Below are 18,360 nucleotides of genomic sequence, written 5' to 3' on the forward strand. Positions count from 1 at the left end.
GAGTATCTTTATTGTAATTGCTTTAAGTTCTCTATCATGCATGTTACTTAGATCTGTGGTCATGGCCTTGTCCTGTTCTTTTATTTCAGATAAACTCTATATCCTCATTTTGTCTGCCTCTGTGTTAAGGTCAGCTGTGTCTCTTCTGCTCTTGAAAATAGTAACTTTATAAAGAAGACATCCTGGAGTCCCTGCAGCGTGGTGTTCCCTGTTCACCACAACCTGGCACTTCAGGAAAGTATCCTATGCGTGTTGCTTACCTCCTGCTATTGTGTCTAGAGTCATTTTTCCTTTCAGTGCAGTCATCTGCACTGACTCTCTGACTGTTGTGGGCTGTGCTTGCTCTCTGTGGTGTTAGTGGGACCCAGGCAGGCCAGCTCTAAGGGGGCAGCAGTATTAGCAAAATTCTCACTAGTCCACTAGTCCTATGCTATATCCCTCAAAGCACTATGACAGCTAAGGTATGCATGACAGGGCTGCTGGAGACTGGCACAGCTGGACCCAGCATGTGAAGGTGGCTGGGGTATGTGGTTGGACATAGTATGGTGGCTGGGCAGGGGCAGCCATGCACCTGGCTGCTGGGTGTACCACACATATGTGGCTGAGCACGGTGTGCTGTGGTTGCTGGGGGCACTCAGCTGGGTGCTACAGGCAAGGTAGCCTTGGCATAGCATGAAATGGTGGCTGGGAGTACATGCCTGAGTGTGATATGCAAGGCGGTCGGAGGCACACAGCTAGGTGCAGTGTAGGGACAGTGGTGGACTGCACAGTGCCCTGCAGCAGCTGTGCACTGAGTGTCTGATCAGAAAGCATGTGCAGCTTTAACAAAACTTGCTCTGACCCAGAGCCAAAGCTAGCAGGCCTGGAATGGGCCAGTCCTCAGGTGAACTTGGGCACATGGTACATGACTAATGGGTTAGGTAGCAAGGGTCTGTACAGCCCTGCCTTTCACAGGCAACTCTGTGCTTATGCTAGAGGGGTAGGGGAGGAAAATGGCACCTGCTAGTTCCCTCATTTTCAGAGAAGCCCCTAAACATGCTCCAAAATTAGTATGACAAGATCTGCCTCCTGTTTGCTCCCATCATTGTGTGAACTGCTATTTTTATGCTGCCTCTCCACACAAGTTGCAGTCTCTTTAAGGGCAGCAATGCAGCTATCACTCACCCAAGGCTCACTCAGTGCTGACTCAGCAGACTTTTAAAGCTCCAGGCTCCAAGTACCACTGGTTTTATAAATTCACAGAAATCAGCCTCTCTGGTTTTTAAACCAAATGTTATGGGGATTAATCTTCCCTGAGTGAACAACACACTCTTTAAACCAATGGGTCAAAGAAGAAATCATAATGAAATTAGACAATACTTGAGATGAATGGAAACGAAAACACATAACAATAAATTTGGAATGCAGCAAAGTAGTACTAACAGGGAAATTTACAGTTGTAAACACCTTCATTCAAAAAAAGGAAAGATCTCAGGTGGATAATCTAATCTTTCATGGTAAGAACTAAAAAAAAAAAAAAAAAAAAAAAAAAAAAAAAAAAAAGCAGCAAACTAAACCTAAAGCAAGCAGAGGAAAGGAAATAATAAAGATGAGAATGGATATAATGAAACAAATAACAGAAAAAATAACAGAAAAAAACAACCAAAAGTTGATTCTCAAAAAAGAGCAATAAAATTGATAAACCTTTAGCTAAACTGACCAAGAAAAGTAGGGACATTACTACTGACTTTACTGAATTTAAAAAGATTATAACATATAGGTAAACCTCATTTTATTGCATTTTACTTGATTGAATTTCTTTGATACTGCATTTTTTACAAATTGAAGGTTTGTGGAAACCCTGCATCGAGCAAGACTATCAGCATCATTTTTCCAACAGTATTTTCTCACTTCAGGTCTCTGTGTCACACCTTGGTAATTCTCACAATATTTCAAGCTTTTACATTAATGTTTATTATATTTGTTATAGTAATCTGTGATCAATGATTGTGACCTGCTAAAAGCTCAAATGATGGTGGCATTTTTTAGTAATATTTTTAAATTAAAGTATGTATACTTTTTTTTAGACATAATGCTATTGCACACTTAATAGACTACAGCGTAGTGTAAACATAATTTTCCATGCACTGGGAAACCAAAAAATGCATTTGACTTGCTTTATTATGATATTTGATTTATTGCAGTGATTTGGAACTGAACTTACAATATCTATAAGATATGCTTGTAATCCTTTGAAAAAAATCTTAATTAGATAACCTAAAACTGTCAAATTCCTAAAAAGACACAAACTACTGAAACTGACTGAAGAAATAAAAATCTGAATATATCTATTTGACTAAAGAGTTGAATTTTTCATTATAAGATAAAAAAAATTCTAGGGATATAATACACAATATGAAGGCTATAGCTAACACTGCTGTATGATATACACAAAAATTGTTAGGAGACTAAATTCTAAGAGTTCTCATCACAAGGAGGAAATTTTTCTTCCTTTATTAAACTTTTCTTCTTTCTTTTGTTTTTATTGTATCTATAAGAGAAAATAAATATTAGCTGAACCTACTGTGGTAATCTTTTCACAATACATGTAAGTCAAACCATCATGCTGTATGCCCTAAACTTATACAGCAATGTGCCAATTATTTCTCAATAAAACTGAGGGAAAAGGTTTTTTAAAAAAAAAAAAAAAGAAAGATTGTATTAGTAATTAAACCACATCCTATATAGAAAAGACCACTCCTGGGGTGCCTGGGTGGCGCAGTCGGTTAAGCGTCCGACTTCAGCCAGGTCACGATCTCGCGGTCCGTGAGTTCGAGCCCCGCGTCGGGCTCTGGGCTGATGGCTCAGAGCCTGGAGCCTGTTTCCGATTCTGTGTCTCCCTCTCTCTCTGCCCCTCCCCCGTTCATGCTCTGTCTCTCTCTGTCCCAAAAATAAATAAACGTTGAAAAAAAAATTAAAAAAAAAAAGAAAAGAAAAGACCACTCCTCATAACATATATAAAAATAATGGATCTTCCTAACTGGAAGAAATAAAATTATAAAACACTAAAAGAAAGCAGAGGTACATATCTTCATGACCTTGGATTAGGCAATGGTTTGTTAGATATAACCCTAAAAGCACAAGGAAAAAAAGAAACAAACAGATAAATTGGACTTCATCACAATAAAAACCTTTTGTGTTTCAAAGGACACCATCAAGAAAAGCAAAAAGAAAATCCACAGAATACAAGAAAATGTTTACTAATCACATATCTGATGAGAGACTAGTATCTGGACTATATGAAGAACTTTATAATTCAACAAGACAAATAAGCCAGTTTAAAAAATAGGTAAAGTGTAGTGTATACCATTCTTAGGTATACATCCAAGAGAACTTAAAACATATGTCCACACAAAAACTCATACACAAATGTTCATAGGATCATTATTCATACAACCAAAAATTGGAAAAAACAAAATGTCCATCAGTCAATTAACAGATAAACTATGGTACAGCTTAGAAAATGGAATATTATTCAGCCACATATAAAATGTAATGAAGTATTAAAATATGCTGCCACATGGATGAATCTTTAAATCATTATGCTAAGACACAAAAGACCGCACATTGAATAATTCCATTTATACAAGATGTCCAGAATAGGCAAGTCCATACAGTCAGAAAGTAGGATTATCAGTTGCCAGGGATTGGAGGGAGGTGTAGGGTGCAATGTGAGGAGAAATGGTGACTGCTAATCGGTGTGAGGTTATCTGAGGGTAAGGAAAATGTCCTGGAATTTGATAGTGGCAGTGGTTGTACAACTTTGTGAATATATTAAAAAACACTGAATTATACACAAAGATGAAATTTATGGTAGTGATTTCCATATCTTAATTTAAAAAATCTAAGCCATTCTCTCTCTCTCCCTCTTCTTACCTCCTTCTTTTTCCTCCTCCTCTTCCTCTCTCTCTCTCTCTCTCTCTCCCTCTCTCTCTCTCTCTCTCTCTCTCTCTCTCTCTCATGGTTTCATTTCTTCAGTGTAATGGAGAATGTAGTAATTTTACCCATGTTGAGATTAATAAGGAAAATAGGTACTTTACTCTGATTTTTAAAAGCTAAGACTTATTTGTTCTATTTATCATCATTCCAAATTATCACATTGATAATTACTTTCATTTAAGATGAATACTTGATAAAAACTAGGAAGGATCTATCTAGGGACTTAAATGTTTTTATTATCAGGTTGACACAAAATGCATGTAACAATTTCCACTCATAGTGATGGATCAGGTTTCCAAATTATCACATTGATAATTACTTTCATTTAAGATGAATACTTGATAAAAACTAGGAAGGATCTATCTAGGGACTTAAATGTTTTTATTATCAGGTTGACACAAAATGCATGTAACAATTTCCACTCATAGTGATGGATCAGGTTTCCTAAATTTCTCAGCCACTGGAACTTTCCTCACTGTCTTCTCCATTTGTTTTCCCCCTTCTCCCACCTTACTGTGTCTGAGCCCAAACCATCCTTCCAACCCAGATGAGTGCCACAATTCACTTAGGTCTACTTTGAAGCCATAGGAAGAAAAAGCCTTTTTTTGAGGCAGCAGAGTCCTGAGAAGACCCTCAAAACTAGATTATCTCAGCCCTCACTGACAAGGTAACCATGTGACTTACTTAAAGGCTCAATTCCTCATATGTCACTCACAGGCATCACAGCATGATGCCATGAAACACTCAAATCTTTTGACTAACCCCAAGACCCAGATATACTGTCCCCTCAACAGGGGACACTAAACTAATACACTGGTATCCTTGTTATAATGTAAAATTTCACATTACCAGTCTAAGTTTATGGTTTGATAACATGTCGGCTAGTAGACAACCTGGTCAAATCCTTTCAGCCATAAAAAGAACAGATCCATCCTATGGGCTCCTGAGTTTCTGATCTCACTTAGAACTATGACATTTCTTAACCACCTGCTCAACATGAAGGTGCTGCTGAACTATTTCTTGCGACGCAATCATTCAGTTGCCAGGCATATACTATGGGTCACCGCGGGGCAACTGTTACCGCTTTTGATTGGAATTTCTACAAGGGTCACTTTCTTCCTTGTATTTGCTCAACTTGTTCCATCTGGATGAAATTTTTAATCTCATCCCTAACCTTTGGGATCATACTCTTTTGTCAAAGTCCGTGGCAAATGCTGCCTCCTCCAAGAGGCATTTCCCCTGCCTTTTCAATTGGATGTGATCTCTTCCACCTCTTCCTCTTCTTCCTCCTGTTCCTCCTCTTCCTCCTCCTTTTCTTCCATTTCCTTACCCCCTCCTACTTCTAGCTCTCTTTCATTTTGACATTGATAGCAGTTCATCTGTACCTTGATTATGGAAGTGATCATATTTAGCTTTATAACTTTGTAAACTTGCCTGCCTTTGCATCAGACTATAAGAGCTCTAAAGATCTGTGTCTAAATTAGCTGTGGAGTCCTCATTCCACCTCATGTAAATCAGTATAGACCCATCTCCCCTCCAGAATGAGAGACCAATGAGAGCAGTGACTTAGTATTTATGTTCACCACCTTATACCCAGCCCCTAAACCACTACCTGCATTTGTTGTACAAATGCCATAATGCATGACTTAATTAATACATGAATGATATAATTGAAATGAATTACTTCCTAGAAATCAGAGTACCTGGGAAACATATTAGGAAGTTTTGGAGATGTCTGTCCAGTTCACAATGACTCCATCCTTCCTCTAAGCACTATACCTCCAGCCACTCCAGTATAAAACATGTGGCCCCTGTCCTCTTGGTCATAATCTCTAGGTTAGAAAAGGAAGCTAAGCGAACCTGGGCCAATCAAACTCTTCATCAGGGAATCTGGAAATCAAAATAGCCTTTTCTCTCTGTGTTTCTGTAAGTGAGATTCTATAAATCAGATCATCTCTATTCTGCTGTGAACAGAAAAAAGATAAGAAAATGTTGTATGGAGAAGCATGAGGCTGTGAGTAGAGAATGAAGGGTGTGTGGAAAACAGGAACATGCCCTTTGTCAGGATGTCTTTCTTTTTCCTGAGTCTGCCCCCTGCCCAGGACCCATCATCCCCTGCAGTCTGCCAGTGAACCCAGTATGATTCTAATAATCCTTTATTTTGCTTAAGACTGAACAAGTAAGTTGCTTTATTGGTAGCTAAAAATACTTAAACAAAGACAATAAAATTGCTCAACAATAGGACACCAAGGGTCAGTGAGAACACTGGCAATTTCAAAATCATAATCAGGGAAATAATTATAGAAAAATTTCCAGAACTGAAACCTAATCAAACATATTGTGAGAGAGCTTAGGGAAACATCCTGAACTAATCATCAAAGGAGACCTAGAAAACTGCTAATGAAGTTATAAATTGTAAGTCCAAAGACAACATTTTGAAGTGGCTCACTGACTCTTATAGTTTCCTCATCAATTACCACAATTATGAAGTCCTAAAGTTCAGAAGAGCAAAAATTTTTATTGTAAGTTTTATGCCAAAATTTAATAAAATCTGAGTTGAACTGAAATGAGGCAATTTGTGGTCTTAATTTATCCCACCTTGTATAAATATTCATGTTTCACTCCAGAGATACCAATTCTTAGATGACAAGGTACTGGCCCCGAATCTCTTGGGGGTGTTACATTATATATAATTCAGTATGTGCACTGAATTATATTTGTAACATACAAAGATATCAGAATTTTGAAACATATCTTGTACCAAGAATTTCCTGTAGGGACTGTAGACCTGTGTGTAACAAATGAGCAGACTAGAGTTAATTCTAGCATATGTTGTGAGATAAAGATCCTTGCACTTAGGGGAACAATCTACTTGCCAGATGCACATAAAAGGACAGGTACCTTTTCTTTCTTCATTATTGTAGCACTTCTTGCACCCTTGGGATACTCAAAGCTCTCCTGTCTCTCACTTGAAGCCTGTGGCAGTAGCCAGCTCTATGTGGATGTGCCCTCATACAGATGCACCCTGATTTAGTCTGTTTTGAACCCATGCACCTACTTCTCAACTGTCGCTTTTCTGTTGCTTGACCTTTGTGCATGTACCAGCTGTAAACATTTGCAAGATGGCATTCAATGGGGAGGAACCTGGACCAATGGGTTATGGGACCCAATAGGTAAATGCCCCCACTCTCCCACACAACCCCACAGACAGACCTGAGACATATTTCATACTTTTCCCCAGACAATCCCGAGATACAGCAACCAGTGGCCCACATTGGTAGACAGATGATGATGCAGCCTTGTTTGGGCTCACTCTCTTCACAACTCTGCTTCCATGTTTCCACAGTGTAGTGTTTTTCACATTTGCCTGACATTACTCTGTTTCCCTATCCTTCACTTCTCTTCCCAGGAATCATACTCCCCAGTGAAAATCTCACACACAAGCCTTTGCTCCAGGCTTTGCTCTTTACAGAATCCAAGTTAAGTCAGCCACATTTAAATTCTTAAAATAATTAAGTTGGAATCTATACTACTCAATAAGAAGTTTTTTCGTACATTATGTAATCCTATATCTTATATCCATTAATGTGTCAGGCATTTATACAAGGCACTGAGGAGAGAAAAATTTAGCAGACATGGACCACGCCCTTGGGTCTAGCTTGGGCAAAGAGGATAACCTGGGGCCAGAGACACAAACAAATGATTAGAATAACATGTGAGTTCTAGATCTAAGGCTTCTACAAGGCATTGTGGAACTCCAGGGGATGGAGTATAACCATGTCAAACACTAGAGGATGTGGAAAAGTTGGAAATCCCATGTACTGCTGTGAGAGCACAAAGTGCTATAGCCAATCTAGAAAATGGAGCAGCAGTTTCTTTTAAAGCTGAATATACACTCACCATATGACCCAGCAGTCCCACACTTAGGTAATTTACCCAAGAGAAGTGAAAACTTAAGTGGACACAAGGTCATGTACATGAATATTTGGAGTAGTCTACTCACAATCACCACAATCACCAAAAACTGGAAATAATCCAAATGTCCTTCAATGGGTGAATGGATAAACAAACTATATCCATACCATGGAAGACTAGTCAGCAACAAAAATAATGAACTACTGTACACACAGCAACTTGGATCAATTTGAAAGGCTTTATGCTGTGTGAGAGAAGCAAATCTCAAAGGTTGCATATACTCTGACTACATATGTATGACATTCTCCAAAAGACAAAACTATAGTGATAGGAAACAGATCAGGAGTTGCTGGGATTAAGACAGGTGGTGACTACAAAAGGGTAACTTTGAAGTATTTTTGGGTGATGAAACTGTTCTGTATTCTAATTGTAGTGGTGGTTACATAAATATGCATCTTTGTTAAAATTCATAAAACTTCGTATCAAAAGGAAAAATCAGTCTTTCTTTGTGATAACTTAAAAAATAAAATGAGGGGCACGTGGATGGCTCAGTTGCTTAAGCATCCAACTTGATTTCAGCTTAGCTCATGGTCTCAATGGTTCCATGAGATCAAGCCCCGCATTGGGCTATGTGCTGACAGAATCAGCTTGGGATTCTCTCTCCACCTCTCTCTCTCTCTCTCTCTGTGCCCCCCCCTTCTCTCTCTCTTTCTATCTCAAAATAATTAAATAAAAACTTTTTAAAATTAAAATTAAAATAAAAAAATAAAATGAGAGTCAATGTTGTGTTTAGGATATGATGTTTAAATGAAGGAATATGTTATATGATGCTGTTTTATTACATGGCATGATCTGATATATGATACCACACTTTAATTATGTGATGTCACATTGTACACAGTGATATATGACACCACTTTATCAAATGACATCACACTGTTTTATATGATGTTGTTTTTCATGATGCACATTGTGTGATATGACATCACTTCATGTTATATGACATAATATTTTATACTCAACTTACACAGCACATCACATTAAAAACAGTAATTCACTAAAAATAAATGGTCCCATCTCTACTGGCTGAAGACCTGGGAAGGTCATGTATCAATTTTGCTCCTGTTCCCATGAGGGGAGTTACTGTAATTCTAAGGATACTGCACTCCATTTAAAATATACGCTAATCGAAATTTTCTCCTAGTCAACCTAAGTCTTCTATCATGATGAATGCAAATATAGGAATTATGTATTCCAGGATCCCCAGATAAAATCATTTGTTCAATCCTAACGAAACACAAGACTTAAAAGCAAAAAAGAAGCCCCTCAATCATAGATACAACAACCACACAAAAAGAGATGTGACATCTTAGTAAAAAGTATGGACTTCTCAGGCTAAAAGGTTTCATGGTATTCAAGATTTTTAAAAGTCCATACAGTTAAAGATGTGACTTTAAACTTTAAAAATATTGTTATTTATACAATGATCACTACCAAATGCTAACAAAATTGTATGCAAACTCCCATATATTTTTTAGTCTTTCAAATGCATGCTGTGTTCTTTTAAAGTATGATCCCAAGTAAAATTAGAAAAAAATATTCTATAAACACCAAAGAATTAAAAAAAATTAAAAAAAACAAACACCCAAGATTTATTTAATGGAACTTCTCTGCCCACAAACACCAGTCTAATTGTATTTGCTTAATTGCCAGTGATGACCATCTCTTAATGTTAAAATTATATTATGTATGCAGTATAATTCAAAATAACTACATTACAACAATAATTTCTAAATGTAATACACCAAATACAATTAAAATTCATGACATTTTTACAAGTATGGCTTTGGCATTCTTCATTATTACATCAGGATTCCATGTGGATTGACTCTCAGGTGTGGACAAAGAACACTTGTCAACTTGGAACTTAGCCCAGGCTGCCTGGCAAATTGGTTTTGAAATTATTTAAGAAAATAAATTCTCAGAGGCTGTAAACACATGATATAAAGTTGAACATCCAGTCAAAAGCATGTACATCATGTTCTATGTGTAAGACTCTAGCAATGTGTCTTTCTACACATGACAGAAAAGGGAAATTAAGTTATAATCTAAACATTTCTAGTGGTAGCCTAGAAGCAAAGGAGCAATGCCATGGTGTGAATAACTGAAGCTTGCTCACATTATCCAACTAATTTACAAAGTTAGAGGCTTTACTTTCTACAGAAGTTATCTTCTTCAAATGTTGCAGTAAATAAAATTTTTATGAAAAGATATTTAAAATATCTTAACAGAGCTTACTTTGAAGGAAATCCATAAATAAAGTTTTTGGTTAAAGAACACATTCCTTGATAGGACTTCAAATTTATCTTTCCCATAAATCTATAATTCATTTGAAGTACATTTTGCTTTTTTTTTTTAAATATGAAATTTATTGTCAAATTGGTTTCCATATAACACCCAGTATTCATCCCAACAGGTGCCCTCCTCAATACCCATCACCCCCTCCCTCCCACACCCCATCAACCCTCAGTTTGTCCTCAGTTTTTAAGAGTCTCTTTGGCTCCCTCCCTCCTTAACCTTTCTTTTTTTGTGTGTGTCCCCTCCCCCATGGTCTTCTGGTAAGTTTCTCAGGATCCACATAAAAGTGAAAACATATGTATCTGTCTTTCTCTCTATGACTTATTTCACTTAGCATAACACTCTCCAGTTCCATCCACGTTGCTACAAAAGGTCAGATTTCATTCTTTCTCATTGCCAAGTAGTATTCCATTGTGTATATAAACCACAAATTCTTTATGCATTCATCAGTTGATGGACATTTAGGCTCTTTCCATAATTTGGCTATTATTGAAAGTGCTACTATAAACATTGGGGTACAAGTGCCTCTATGCTTCAGCATGTCTGTATCCCTTGGGTAAATTCCTAGCAGTGCTACTGCTGGGTCATAGGGTAGATCTATTTTTAATTTTTTGAGGAACCTCCACACTGTTTTCCAGAGTGGCTGCACCAGTTTGCATTCCCACCAAGAGTGCAAGAGGGTTCCCATTTCTCCACATCCTCGCCAGCATCTATAGTCTCCTGATTTGTTCATTTTAGCCACTCTGACTGGCATGAGGTGGTATCTGAGTGTGGTTTTGATTTGCATTTCCCTGATGAGGAGTGACATTGAGCATTTTTCATTTGCCTGTTTTCATTAGAGAAGTGTCTCTTCATGTTTTCTGCCCATTTCTTCACTGGATTATTTGTTTTTCAGGTGTGGATTTGGTGAGTTCTTTATAGATTTTGGATACTAGCCCTTTGTCTGATATGTCATTTGCAAATATCTTTTCCCATTCCATTGGTCACCTTTTAGCTTTCTTGATTGTTTCCTTTGCAGTACAGAAGATTTTTATCTTCATGAGGTCCCAATAGTTCATTTTTGCTTTTAATTCCCTTGCCTTTGGGGATGTGTCAAGTAAGAAATTCCTACTGCTGAGGTCAGAGAGGTCTTTTCCTGCTTTCTCCCCTAGGGTTTTGATGGTTTCCTGTCTCACATTCAAGTCCTTTACCCATTTTGAGTTTATTTTTGTGAATGGTGTAAGAAAGTAGTCTAGTTTCATCCTTTAGCATGTTGCTGTCCAGTTCTGCCAGTACCATTTGTTAGAGACTGTCTTCTTTTCCATTGGATGTTCTTTCCTGCTATGTCAAAGATTAATTGGCCATACTTTTGTGGGTCCAACTCTTGGGTTTCTATTCTATTCCATTGGTCTATGTGTCTGTTTTTGTGCCAATACCATGATGTCTTGATGACTGCAGCTTTGTAGTAGAGGCTGAAGTCTGGGATTGTGATGCCTCCCGCTTTGGTCTTCTTCAAAATTACTTTGGCTATTTGGGGTCTTTTCTGGTTCCATACAAATTTTAGGATTGCTTGTTCTAGCTTTGAGAAGAATGCTGGTGCAATTTTGATTGGGATTGCATTGAACGTGTAGATAGCTTCGGGTAATATTGATATTTTAACAATATTTATTCTTCCAATCCATGAGCACGGAATGTTTTTCCATTTCTTTATACCTTCTTCAATTACCTTCATAAGCTTTCTATAGTTTTCAGCATACAGATGTTTTACATCTTTGGTTAGATTTATTCCTGGGTATTTTATGCTTCTTGATGCAATTGTGAATGGGATCAGTTTCTTTATTTGTCTTTCTGTTGCTTCATTATTAGTGTATAAAAATGCAACTGATTTCTGTACTTTGATTTTGTATCCTGTGACTTTGCTGAATTCATGTATCAGTTCTAGCAGACTTTTGGTGGAGTCTATTGGATGTTCCATGTATAATATCATGTCATCTGCAAAAAGTTAAAGCTTGACTTCATCTTTGCCAATTTTGATGCCTTTGATTTCCTTTTGTTGTCTGATTGCTGATGCTAGAACTTCCAACACTATGTTAAACAACAGCAGTGATCTCTCTCTGTCCCAGAAATAAATAAAAACGTTGAAAAAAATTTAAAAAAAAATGGGGCGCCTGGGTGGCGCAGTCGGTTGAGCGTCTGACTTCAGCCAGGTCATGATCTCGCGGTCCGTGAGTTCGAGCCCCGTGTCAGGCTCTGGGCTGATGGCTCGGAGCCTGGAGCCTGTTTCTGATTTGTGTCTCCCTCTCTCTCTGCCCCTTCCCCGTTCATGCTCTGTCTCTCTCTGTCCCAGAAATAAATAAAAACGTTGAAAAAAAATTAAAAAAAAAAAATAAACAACAGCAGTGAGAGTGGACATCCCTGTAGTGTTCCTGATCTCAGGGAAAAAGCTCTCAGTTTTTCCCCATTGAGGATGATGTTAGCTGTGGGCTTTTCATAAATGGCTTTATGATGTTTAAGTATGTTCCTTCTATCCCGACTTTCTCAAGGGTTTTTATTAAGAAAGCATGCTGAATTTTGTCAAATGCTTTTTCTGCATCTATTGACAGGATCATATGGTTCTTATCTTTTCTTTTATTAATGTGAATTATCACGTTGATTGATTTGTGAATGTTGAACCAGCCCTGCATCCCAGGAATGAATCCCACTTGATCATGGTGAATAATTCTTTTTATCAGCTGTTGAATTCGATTTGCTAGTATCTTATTGAGAATTTTTGCATCCATATTCATCAAGGACATTGGCCTGTAGTTCTCTTTTTTTACTGGGTCTCTGTCTGGTTTAGGAATCACAGTAACTCTGGCTTCATAGAATGAGTCTGGAAGTTTTGCTTCCCTTTCTATTTTTTTGGAATAGCTTGAGAAGGATAGGTATTATCTCTGCTTTCAATGTCTGGTAGAATTCCCCAGGGAAGCCATCTGGTCCTGGACTCTTATTTGTTGGGAGATTTTTGACAACTGATTCAATTTCTTCGCTGGTTATTGGTCTGTTCAAGCTTTCTGTTTCCTCCTGATTGAGTTTTGGACGTGTGTGGGTGTTTAGGAATTTGTCCATTTCTTCCAGGTTGTCCAGTGTGTTGGCATATAATTTTTCCTTGTATTCCCTGATAATTGCTTGTCTTTCTGAGGGATTGGTTGTAACAATTCCATTTTCATTCATGATTTTAACTATTTGGGTCCTCTCCCTTTTCTTTTTGAGAAGCCTGGCTAGAGGTTTATGAATTTTGTTTATTAAAAAACAACAACAACAACAATTCTCGGTTTCATTGATCTGCGCTACCGTTTTTTTAGATTCTATATTGTTTATTTCTGCTCTGATCTTTATTATTTGTCTTCTTCTGCTGGGTTTAGGCTGTCTTTGCTGTTCTGCTTCTATTTCCTTTAGGTGTGCTCTTAGAGTTTGTATTTGGGATTTTTCTTGTTTCTTGAGATAGGCCTGGATTGCAATGTATCTTCCTCTCAGGACTGCTATTGCTGCATCCCAAAGCATTTGGATTGTTGTATTTTCATTTTCATTTGTTTCCATATTTTTTTAAAATTTCTTCTCTGATTCCCTGGTTGAGCCATTCAGTCTTTAGTAGGGTGTTCTTTAACCTCCATGCTTTTGGAGGTTTTCCAGACTTTTTCCTGTGGTTGATTTCAAGCTTCATAGCATTGTGGTCTGAAAGTGTGCATGGTATGATCTCAATTCTTTTATACTTATGAAGGGCTGTTTTATGACCCAGTCAGTATGTGATCTTTCTTGGAGAATGTTCCACATGCACTTGAGAAGAAAGTATATTCTGTTGCTTTGGGATGCAGAGTTCTAAATATATCTGTCAAGTCCATTTGATCCAATGTATCATTCAGGGCCCTTGTTTCTTTATTGATCCTGTGACTAAATGATCTATCCATTACTGTAAGTGGAGTATTAAAGTTCCCTGCAATTGCCACATTCTTATCAATAAGTTTGCTTATGTTTGTGATTAATTGTTTTATATATTTGGGGGCTCCCATATTTGGCACATAGACATTTATAATTGTTAGCTCTTCTTAAGGAATAGACTCTGTAATTATTATATAATGCCCTTCTTCATCCCTTGTTAAAGCCTTTAATTTAAAGTCTAGTTTGTCTGATATAAGTATGGCTACTCCAGATTTCTTTTGACTTCCAGTAGCATGATAGATAGTTCTCCACTTTCAATCTGAAGGTGTCTTCAGGTCTAAAATGAGTCTCTTGTAGACAACAAATAGATGAGTCTTGTTTTTATCCATTCTGATACCCTATGTGTTTTGATTGGAGCATTTAGTCCATTTACATTCAGTGTTATTATAGAAAGTTATGGGTTTAGAGTCATTGTGATATCTGCAGATTTCATGCTTGTAGTGATGCCTGTGGTACTTTGTGGTCCTTGCAACATTTCACTCACAGAATCCCCCCTAGGATGTCTTATAGGGCTGGTTTAGTGGTGATGAATTCCTTCAATTGTTGTTTGTTTGGGAAGACCTTTATCTCTCCTTCTATTCTAAATGACAGACTTGCTGCATAAAAGATTCTTGGCTGCATATTTTTCCTGTTCATCACATTGAAGATTTCCTGCCATTTCTTTCTGCCCTGCCAAGTTTCAGTAGATAGGTCTGCCACTAGTCTTTTCAGTCTCCCTTTATATTTTAGAGCATGTTTATCCTTAGCTGCTTTCAGAATTTTCTCTTTATCCTTGTATTTTGCCAGTTTCCCTATGATATGTCGTGCAGAAGATCATTTCAGGTTATGTCTGAAGGGAGTTCTCTGTGCCTCTTGGATTTCAATGCCTTTTTCCTTCCCCAGATCAGGAGAGTTCTCAGCCATGATTTGTTCAAGTACACCTTCAGCCCCTTTCTCTCTCTCTTCCTCTTCTGGAATTCCTATTATATGGATATTGTTGCATTTTATTGCACCACTTGGTTCCCTAATTCTCCCCCTCATACTCCTGGATTTTTTTATCTCTTTTTCTCAGCTTCCTCTTTTTCCATAATTTTATCTTCTAATTCACTTATTTTCTCCTCTGCCTCTTCAATCCGAGCTGTGGTCACCTCCATTTTATTTTGCACCTCATTTATATTATTTTTAATGACACTATTTCTTAGTCCCTTGATCTCTGTAGCAAGAGATTCTCTGCTGTCCTCTATACCCTTTTTAAGCCCAGCGATTAATATTATGACTATTATTCTAAATTCTTGTTCCGTTATATTGCTTAAATCGTTTTTGATCCATTCATTAGCTGTCGCTACTTCCTGGAGTTTCTTTTGAGGAGAATTCTTCCATTTCATCATTGTGGATAGTCCCTGGTGTGGCACAAAACTGCAGGGCACTTCCCCTGTGCTGTCTGGAGTAGCTTGTGTTGGTCGGCGGGGCCATAGTCACACCTGATGTCTGTCCCCAGCCCACTGCTGGGCCACAGTCAGACTGGTGTGTACCTTAACTTCCCCTCTCTTAGGGGCAGGACTCACTGTGGAGTGGTGTGGCCCCTGTCTGGGCCTCTTGCACATGCCAGGCTTGTGGTGTTGCTTTGAGGGGATCTGGCATATTAGCTGGGGTGGATCCACAAGGTGCACAGGGGTGGGAGGGGCAGGATCAGCTCGCTTTGCCTTTGGTGGTTCCCTGCGGGAGGGGCCCTGCAGCACCAGGAGAGAGGCCGACCCATGCCCATTTGGTGAACAGGTTCCCTTTGGGTTTTTGGCTGGGGGATGGGAGAGGTAGATGGCACTGGCTCACACCTCTGTTCCCCGTTGAGCTGAGCTCTCTCTTCCAGGGTTCAACACCTCTCCCTCCCGGTGTCCTCTTGCCCTCCCGCTCTCCAAGCAGAGCTGTTGACTTATAACATTCCAGATTTAAGTTCCTCTGGCTGTCAGAATTCATGCAGTCCAGACCCTCCACTTTTGCAAGCCAGACTTGGGGATTCCACCTTGCTGGGTGGGCTGCCCCTCCACCACCCCAGCTCCCTCTTGTCAGTCCATGTAGTGCACACCACCTCTCTACCCTTCCTACCCTCTTCTGTGGGCCTCTTGTCTATGCTTGGCTCCATAGAGTCCATTCTGCTAGTCTTCTGGCAGTGTTCTTGGTTATTTAGGCAGGTGTGGGTGGAATCTAAGTGATCAGCAGGACAAGGTGAGCCCAGTGTCCTCCTATGCCACCTTCTTCTAAAGTTCCCTACCATGAAGTACATTTTGGAAGTGGTTTGGGTTTTGTTTTGTTTTGTTTTAAGTAATAGCAACAATAGAGAGAACTGTTAAATCAGTAAAAAAAAAAACAAAACAAAACCTAAGGAATGTGGAAAATATTGATGAAGAGTGGAAAGATGCCAGAGTTAACAAGATATCTGGTGAGCTCAATTTTCAAGACAGTCATATCTCAAGTGGGAACAGGCCCTACAACCTTGACACAGGGCTTGAGAAATGGAAAGGGAGAGCCACAGCACTGTGAAAGCAAGCAACATATGGGAAAGGGTGGGAGAACAGGTTCTGCTGTGTGGGGAAAACGGGGGCACCATAGGGAACAGGGGGTTGTATAGGCCTTTTGCACTCCTCTGGCCCTTTCAGTACTCATCTAATCCTCATGTCAAGTTGCACAAACTGTAGGACTCTGACCTTGTTGATGTGACCTCCCATCTCTTCTGAAGTGCTTCTCAAGCAACAGTTTAAAGATCTGGTTATCAAGTATGAGAAAGATGATAATATCTACTCCATATTTCTTCTAATGTTAAACCCTGGAGGGGCCGAGGACCCATGCACTAAGACACTAGGGGCTGGAGAGGAATCTCTCTCTCTCTCTCTCTCTCTCTCTCTCTCTCTCTCTCTCTCTCATTCCCTTTCTTCCAGAAAACAAAAGGAAAGGTAGTGGATAAAGGTTTCCTTTTTTCTATCAAAGATGGCCACCCTCCATCTCACCCTCATGACCAATGTCTGGGAACAAGCTTTGAAATCTTCCCTTCCAGACTGTGATAGCAATTGCAAAGCCTATAGACAAAAGGTAACAAAAAATTAGACTCACCAAGATCAAGATGAACACCAGGAACAAATGAATTGAGAAAGAACATGAAGATAACAAATCCCAACACCATCAGGCATTTGGTGAGCAGAATCCTGTCTGATATCCTGTGCTGTAAGAGAGAAAAACACAACTCATTTACTAGGTACAATCTTCTGTTTCCTGCAATGTGTCCATCATCCTACATGTCTTGAATCACTACAATTTTCTCCTTAAGATGAAAAATACAACATCTTGAACTTCAAAGAAGATGATAAGGTGATGCATTATAAAGAAAACTACAGATTTGGAATTACAGCATTCAAAACCTTTATTAAAAAATAAACACAATAAAGTTAAAGCATAGGACAATCCTTTTATAAAACACCTGACTAAATAGCTTATCAATATGATGCAGAAAGTGCTCCCAGATACACCACAAGAATTAGGTTAGACGTTGGCAAAACCACTGGGGAAACAACATGTAACTTCCAAGGACCTGGCCACACATTTCCACAGGTGCTACATGCTCACATCCTTTTAATTCAACTTTCCTCCTATTACACAAATCCCTGTTCATGGTGGCACCGAGGTTAACATATTCATGCAGTATATGACTCCTGCTGAAGGCTCCTACTATATCCTTTCATGTTCACAGGGACTCTGGAAGACACTTGGCAGTCTCATAGCCATCAAGATGACATCATTGGTAGCCTGTAGAGTCGCTCAGGGGTGACGGGAGGTGACAGAAAACTCTATAGTACCTTCATTAACCTTAAATGGTTAATGAAGGTACTATACCTCCTTTAAGTGGGCCTGAGTCACAGAGTAAGATGGGGTGAGGTCCCCAGAGGGTGCTGTGCCCCAAAAGCAACAGCTGTGTGGAGTTGGGGAAAGGGAAGAGATCCAGGAAAACTGGCACAGATGAGCCCTGGGTCATCATGCCCTACCCATACAGGCCCCTATGTGAATCATGCTCTACCATGTGAACTGACAACTATGCCATGTCCTTTCCTAAGTATGGTCCTGCCAGCACATCTGTCTATGTATATCTAGAATTAGATAGATATAGACATGGATGTGTATATATGG

General features: G+C 38.9%; 1 protein-coding gene across 2 annotated transcripts in view; it reads right to left on the minus strand.

Annotated features, from left to right (window-relative positions):
• The window catches only part of OCA2 (OCA2 melanosomal transmembrane protein), a 495,166-nt gene that overhangs the window by 261,778 nt on the left and 215,028 nt on the right, over positions 1-18,360 (minus strand). For both annotated transcript variants that reach the window (XM_003986906.5, XM_045058957.1), the window contains exon 18: positions 17,293-17,401. In XM_003986906.5, the coding sequence (XP_003986955.3) occupies positions 17,293-17,401 (109 nt within the window). The remainder of the gene's footprint in view (positions 1-17,292; positions 17,402-18,360) is intronic.

This window comes from Felis catus, chromosome B3 (genome assembly GCF_018350175.1).
Source record: "Felis catus isolate Fca126 chromosome B3, F.catus_Fca126_mat1.0, whole genome shotgun sequence".
NCBI classification, from domain to species: domain Eukaryota; kingdom Metazoa; phylum Chordata; class Mammalia; order Carnivora; family Felidae; genus Felis; species Felis catus.